Below are 7,381 nucleotides of genomic sequence, written 5' to 3'. Positions count from 1 at the left end.
TCTGCGGAGAGCTCAGGGGATCCTCACAGGCTGGCCCGGAGAGGCGGCCCAGGCTGGCGCGCGCTGGAGGCTCGGCGTCCGTCGTCTGGGTCTGGCGCGGTGCAGACAGAAGCTCGGGAGTGACCCGCTCGCCGACGGCTCAGCCCGCGTGGTGCAGCTCGAGGCGGGCAGCGGCGGTGGCCTCGCGACTGGGACTGGACTCTGGTCGCCGGCTGAAGGGTACCGTGCGCGCTGGTGCCGGGCGGTCGAGGGGTCCGGAAGTGATCCCTGGGTTGCGGTGGCTGCAGCTGGTCTGTGGTGCCCGCTGGTTTCAGGATTACTGCCTACGTTGTGCGCGCAGAAGAGGCTTCGGGCTCGAAGGCCAGAGCCAGGTCAGTTAGTACAGGCGCCGGGCGATCAGGCGGGGGTCGCCCATGCCCTACCCCCGAGGCCAAGGCGGCGGTCTGTGCTACGGGCAGAGAGGCTAGGCGGGGGCAGCGAGGCCGGGGCGCGGGCCCAGGCGGGGCCACCTGAGGCTGGTCCTCTCCACGGCGTGGGTCTCCAGCCCGGCAGACCGCTGGCGAGGAGCTCCCCTGCACACACCGGGACCGGCTCCTCCCTCCGCCAGCTTCTCCTCCTTAAAGGCGCCAGGAAGCGTGGGGCGGCACCGGTTCCCTGCCCGCCCCCCGACTGCCCGCCCCCCGGGGCTCGGGCGCACCTCCCTAGGTAGGAGCAGCTGTGGTGGCGCGGTAGGAGCCCCACAACGTCAGGGCGGGGAGGGCGCTTGGAGATCCCCCGGGTCAGTCCCCTCCGCGCCCCGATCGGGAGACTGAGGCCCAGAGAGTTCAGGAACCGGCTCGGGAGACCTCGGCGCCTGAACTCGGAGTTTTCGGATTTTTCAGGTCTCTGCAAAGGGCTGGGATTCGCGGTGAAAGGACCGGCACATCTCACTTTTTTGTCCTGAGAGGGTGAGAATTGGCCGAGAGGGCGCTTGGTTTTTGTGGGAATGGGGAGGGAGAAGTTCCGGGAGACCGGCTCCCAGGGCCTTTCAGGATGGTTTCCAAACCCCAATCGTGACTGCCACAGCCACTCGGCACTCCAGTCCCCCCATCTTTCGAATGAGTATTCCTAGGCCCGAAAGGGAAGGTGACTGGTCCCACTGCGACTTCTCCGCTTAGTGGAGTCTCCAACCTGCGGTCTCTTAGGACTGCGCTTCCCAGCTGTGTGGTAGAGGTAGCCACTTTCCCTTTTTGGGCACCAGATCCCTCGACTGTATAGGGGTTTGGGTATCTCAAGAGTCCTTACGTGGTAGATATTTAGGGTTAGGCCACTCCCCACTGCCAATCATCCGTCTTTGAGAGGCCCAGGATCTGTCTCTATTTGATGGATAGTGGCGCACGGATTAAAGACGACGCAGGATAGGTAACCTCCTCCTCCAATCCCCCGGGGCCAGGGTAGCTCTGAAGACCCCCAGAGACCGCCAAGTAGCCCCTTCCGGCAGCGGGAAGTGAGGGCTGCTCGTGATGGGGGAGTGGGAAGAGAGCTGTGGCCTGGTGGGCGCGTCTCCGGGGAAGGGGCGGGCAGTCGGGACACGTTTACTTCATGGGTGTCCAATTTCTGAGTTCCTTTCCTGCTGTCCCTGAGCCGGGACTTGGTCCTAACCTGAGATCGCTCCCTGGCAATTCACTGGGAGATCCAGGGCCTGTCCTTGTCCCCTCGCAGGGCCTCGGTGTTCTACTCTGTTAAATAGAGTAGGCCCCTGCTACCCGTAGGATTCCGGGTTTTGGCGCGGGTTCCCATGGCTCCAGTCCGGGCACAGCTTTCTGGGGCCGGGGCTGTGGGTGCAGAGCCGCGCGGAGGGCGCCAGGCGAGCGCGTGGGCGATCCCAAGAGGAGGGTTCTGGCCAGTAACGGGTGGCACGCCTTCCAGGGTTTTAATCGCGTTCTTTGTGGCGGTGAGCTGAGTGCAGGCTTAGCCCGGCCAAGCGTTGAGCAGCTGTCTTCGGAAGAGCGAGGGCAAAGCCCAGATCCTCGCTCCGTCGACCCGGTGTGTGGAAACGCTCAAAGCGTTTGCTTGACAACCTTCCCCGGCAGAGGGTTGGTCGAACGAAGGGAGAGGGGCTTTGCACTCGCTAAACAAAACTCCTGGTTTCTTTCTTCCCAAGTAATGAAGAAGCAAAAACCCATATTTCGTCCTGTTTCGTTTTTACAAAGGGGAAAAAACTTGAAATTTTAAAATTTTAACTGGATTATGTTATAGGCACCTTGTAATACGGGATTTTGTGGCTCTCAGTAACTTTTTCAAGATTCTGAGGTTCAGATACCCAGATTTTAAATTCTGGACAACCGCTGTTCTAACGTGATTCCGTAAATCTAGAGAATGCGATCCTGTAATTCGAAGATTCCATGACTGGGAGTCTAACTTGGACTGTGCTTATATTCCTTTGACTTAAGCTTCTAGTCAAAGTCTAAAAACCTATGTATTAAGATACTGGGAGTAAACCAGGCACCGTGGCGGGAGCCTGTAGTCCCAACTACTCCACGCTAAGGCAGGAAGATCGCTTGAGCCCAGGAGTTCCAGGCTGTAGTGCACAATCATTGTGCCTGTGAGTAGTCACAGCGCTCCAGACTGCGCAGCAGAGGGAGACCCGGTCTCTTAAAACAAACAAACAAACAAAAACAAACAAAAAAACCGGGGACACTAAGATTTTGTGCCTGAAAATGTGATGCCACTCTTGAAGCTGCCAGTTTTCTAGTTTTTCTTTTTTCCACTCTAAGTTATATATTATTTAATTTGAATTCCTATGTAGGAATGTTTGGCTGGAAGAATTTGAATCTTGTAAATCCACAACTCTCTCCTTCCTTAATTCTAAATTGTTAGTGCTGGATCCGCTATTCTGTAGCTCAGATAATCTGATTCTAATAATTATCCTAATGTTCATGATTGTTAATGATTAGTCCTATGACTTTATGATCCTCTACTTTTAAGCTGCAACGACTATGGCTAAAAGCCTTCTTATCTCAGGATTTTCTGATCTTCCATGTCTTGTATCTGTGACCTCATTCTTCTAGAATTCTGATTGTTTTCTCCAACTTTGTCAATATCAAGCTACTCCTGTGGCCGAGACCAAATACCTAGCATTATGGAATTAGAATTTCCAAGATCATGATTCTAAGATTTTCGCAAACAAAGGACCCCTAAATTTCTATTTCATAAATGTTCTGTTCGAATAATGCATTTGAAGATTCTGTGAGTCCATGGTGAGTTCACATTAAATGATTTGGTGAGTACATAGGTCACAAGTTTACCCGTTTGGATCAAAACCATACACAGAAATCTCCTTGGGACATTCCCTATCTCTTCCCATTTCTTCCTTCTCAGTTTCTTGAGAAGGAACATGGTCATGGCCAAGTCCTCCCCTCTTCTCTGGCACAGTGCTCCTTAACGTTTATGAATCATCTGGAAGTTAGGAAGGGCAGGTTCCAGCCCCTTGAAAATCATTCTCCCAATCCAGCAGGGGTGGGTTGGTGTTGACATGGGCGGGCCAGTGATTTCTGTCTGCTTCCCGCTGGTCTTCTACCCTTCAAGTATTTCCAGCACCCCCAAGAAGCCTGCCTGCAGCAGGCCATTTTATGTGCATAGGAGACTGGGGGTGCTATTGTTAATGTGTAGAAGATGTTCTTCTGCAACAGCTGCTTTCCCCAGTTTTGAACTGGAGACTGTAAATAAAAACGAGAGGGGTCCAAGGAGTCAAGGAAAATTCCTCCAGATTCCTTGACGGAGATTCTCCTGCATGCAGACCCAGAGGTAACCAGTTCTTCGATTTAAGGAAATCATGGAAATTCGTTTCTTACATAGGTAAGAAGCACCTAGCATTTCTTACCCACCACCCCGCAAGTCCTCCCACAGATCCCTCTCCCAACCCAGTCTGCTCAAGCCCGGGACACTCAGCGTTCTCAGAGCAGCGGGGAGCGCAGGAGCCGGCTTGGAGGTCGAGGAGCTTTGCGGCCGCAACAAGAAGGGGAAGTTCACTCCAGACGGCGCGGACTTGTCCCACTGCGCATAACGAATTGGGGACAGAGTCAAGCCAGACCCTGCTCCCGCTCTAGGTTGGCTGCACGCGCTTTCCCTGTGTTCCAGACCCGAGGACCACGAAGCGCAGGCCACCACCCGCGTCTGATCCGACCCAGGCGGGCGGGAGTTCAGCTGTGGCGGCGGGCATTCCTGGCAAAGCCGTGGCCCGGGGCGAAGATGGCGGCCCGCAGGCGCATTTCAGTTAGATTCTGGGACCCTGGGCTCAGGATCGGCCCCCAGGCGACTTCGGGAGTCCAGGTTTCTTGGTCTAGTTCCGAAATCTGTGCGCGGCTTTGGAACACTTGGAAACCTGAAATTTGTAGGTGTTCATTTCTGGGGAGAGAGTCCATGGTTTGCAAGACAATCTCAAAAGAGCCGATGATAACTCCCCTTCCCCCTTCAAAAGGGAGATGAGCTAGCCTGGATTCTAGTTCAACCACTAGAGGCACAGGAAGAGGACTTTTTCCCCTTCCCTAGGTCAGTCTCTGTAGGTATCTCATCCCGCAGCTCAGTCTGGCCTCCTGAGGAGGAGCAACAGGGTTGATTGCCTCCCCCTACAACTCAACCCGATTGCTAGCTTGGCTGCTAGGCGCCCGAGGCATGAGGTGGGCGGTGGCACGGTGAGGAGGTGGCGCGGGGAGCTGGAAGACACTGGAACCTCGACACGCGAGAGCAGTCAGCCCTCCTCTGGCCTCTTCCTACTCCCCCTCGGGCTTTTTTCCCCTTCTAGGCCTGGAGTGCGCGTCTCTCTCGGTTTCGCCGTCAGTCTTTTTGCCTCTGTTGTGAATATGCGTGCACGTGTCCTGCCTCTCTAGGCGCATCTCCCAGGAGTACCATCGCAGCAGCCCACGGGCTGGAAGTGAAGGGGCCAGCTTCACACTCCAGCCAGGTTCCAGTTGCCCATACGAGCCTCTTCTGTCCTGGAGGATGGCACAGAGAGTGACAAGACACGACAGAGGGACTTCCACCCAGGAGGACCCTGGAGCGGGTGGGAGTCAGATCCTCAGCCTTTCTGCCCAAGAGCTTCCTCTGCTCAGCAGAGCCTGACCCAGAGTGGAGAGGCACACAGGGTTATGCGGCATCAGCTTTCTCCACATGTCCAAGGCTCTAAACAGTCTGCTACCAGACTTCATTCCTGAAGCCATTCGCATGGTCATCATGCCCATCAGCCAGTAGGGTAGGACTCTAGGAAACCCTGGGGCTGGCCAGGAGAGCTGAGCTTGCCCTCCTGATGTGGGTTTGAATGAAATCCAGGAGTATGAAAAGGTGAGGAACAGCTGCTCAGGCCCCTGTAGGGGGCCTCACCTTGGGTGGCTGGTATGTGGTACTCCCTGCCTTCCCTGAGTCCTGCCCAGGCCAAACTGTCCATAGGTGGTGGGACCAAACATACTGCTGGAACAGGGTTCTGGGTCAGTGGACTAACACAGTGGTGAAGCCCTGGATGTGTGTAAGCGTTGTGGGGATGGAAAGAAGTGAAAGGAAAGAGAGGAAAGATCACTTCTGAAATGTCCAGGAGGTGGAGTTGACAAGGCTTGGGAAAGGCTATCAGCTGCCTTGTGGCGTTGGTGTTCCAATAGCCCTCTGACCACTCGGGCTCTGCCCTACAAGACTATTTTAGGCAAAGCAGTGGCCCAGCTATGGAAAGAATCACATTAATGCCCTCTGAAAGCCTGCACAGGCTTCTGTCACTTCTGTTTTCAAAGTTTTAACCCTCTCATAGACTTCCTTCTATATTCTCATCTCTGGTTTGTGGAGCAGCCTCTGAAAGTTGGGGCATTTGCTGGCCAGAGATGATTGACGTCAGCTTTACCCAGTGGATGAACAAGACTCTCCAAGCACAGGTAAGCAGTTCCACTCGTTCCTCGGGTTCACTTTGTTAATCCACCTTTTAGTACCCCTTCCTTGGGAAGGGGGTTTCTAGAATTTGTCATTTATTAGTATTGAAATAACCTAAAGAGTCAAACAGTGACAGATGATTTCCACCAAGAGAAGAAAAGGGGGCATCCTTTACACCATACCATAAGCCCGTCCAGCATTTTATCAATGACTTAGAGCAAGCTTGTCCACCCTGTGGCCTGCGGTCCTCATGCGGCCCAGGACAACTTTGAATGCTCCCCAACACGAGTTCCTAAACTGTCTTAGAACATTATGAGATTCCTTCCTTCCGTCCTTCCTGTCTCCCTCCCTCCCTCCCTCTCTCTCTCTCTCTTTCTCTTTCTTTCTTTCTTTTTTTTCTTTCTTTCTGTTTTTTAGTTCATCACCTATTGTTAGTTTTAGTGTATTTTATGTGTGGCCCGAGACAATTATTTTTCTTCCAATGTGGCCTAGGGAAGCCAAAAGACTGGACACTCCTGACTTAGAGGAAGACACAGAGGAAGGCAGGCTGATTCGGCTTGTGGCTGACCACACTGAGGTGCTAATGCTGGGAGCTGACAGACTCAAGGCATGGAATAATCACTGGGTTGGGAGCCTGAGCCAAAACCAACAAGAAGACATTTTCAAAACTGTTATGAAAACATTGTAACGTTACAGGAGACAAATCAGGAAGAAAAAGTCACCCACACGCCAATTACCTATCATTCATCTACTAGAATTTTCTGTTCTGTTTTTCTTCCCTTTGTGTTCTTATGCATAAGTATGCATGTTTACATAAGTGTAACCGTAGCATAAGTACAATTCTGTAGTTTTTTACAAAGTGCATTGGCATTATTTTATAAACATAGCTAAATGCGGCTCCTCACTTCTTTTCATCTGTAATTGTGAATGAAATGGTCTAGTGTTGATTTAACCCTTTCGCAGTAGCTAGGCACTTAGGTAATTTCCAGTATATTTTGTGTAGGTGAAAATACTGTGAATGTGTTTGGATAAAAAGCTTTTTATATTTTTTTGAAATATCCTTAAGACAAATTCCCAAGAACAAGATATATGGGGCCACAAATTTTTTATGGTTAATATAGTGTTACTAAGTTCTCTCCAAGAGTACCTTGTGACTCACTACAATCAAGATAATTAACATATTTATCACCCCTAAAAGTTTCCTCCTGTTGTTTTGTGACCAAATTATCCCCCACTCGCACTACCCACAAGCAATCACTGAACTACTTTATCACTACAGATTAGGTTGCATTTTATAGAATTTTATATAAATGAAATAATGTAGTATACACTCTTTTGACATTCATCCATGTTGTGGTATTAATAGTCTATTCCTTTATATTGCTAAATAGTATCCATTATATGGGTACACCACAATTTGTTTATCCATTCACTTATTGATGGACATTTGGGTTGTTTCCATTTTTGGCTATTACAAATAAAGCTGCTATGA

At 51.5% G+C, this 7,381-nt stretch overlaps 1 protein-coding gene across 1 annotated transcript in view; it reads right to left on the bottom strand.

Moving 5' to 3' along the window:
- The window catches only part of FOXE1 (forkhead box E1), a 4,363-nt gene extending 2,584 nt beyond the window's left edge, over positions 1–1,779 (bottom strand). The window contains exons 1-3 of the mRNA XM_011939523.1: positions 1,746–1,779; positions 423–701; positions 28–323 (exon numbers count right to left, since the gene is read on the bottom strand). Of these exons, the coding sequence (XP_011794913.1) occupies positions 28–323; positions 423–701; positions 1,746–1,779 (609 nt within the window). The remainder of the gene's footprint in view (positions 1–27; positions 324–422; positions 702–1,745) is intronic.
- Positions 1,780–7,381: the final 5,602 nt, after the last annotated feature.

This window comes from Colobus angolensis, unplaced genomic scaffold (assembly GCF_000951035.1).
Source record: "Colobus angolensis palliatus isolate OR3802 unplaced genomic scaffold, Cang.pa_1.0 Scaffold181, whole genome shotgun sequence".
In the NCBI taxonomy this organism is placed as follows: Eukaryota; Metazoa; Chordata; class Mammalia; order Primates; family Cercopithecidae; genus Colobus; species Colobus angolensis.
This window is presented reverse-complemented; position numbering and strand designations above follow the sequence as displayed.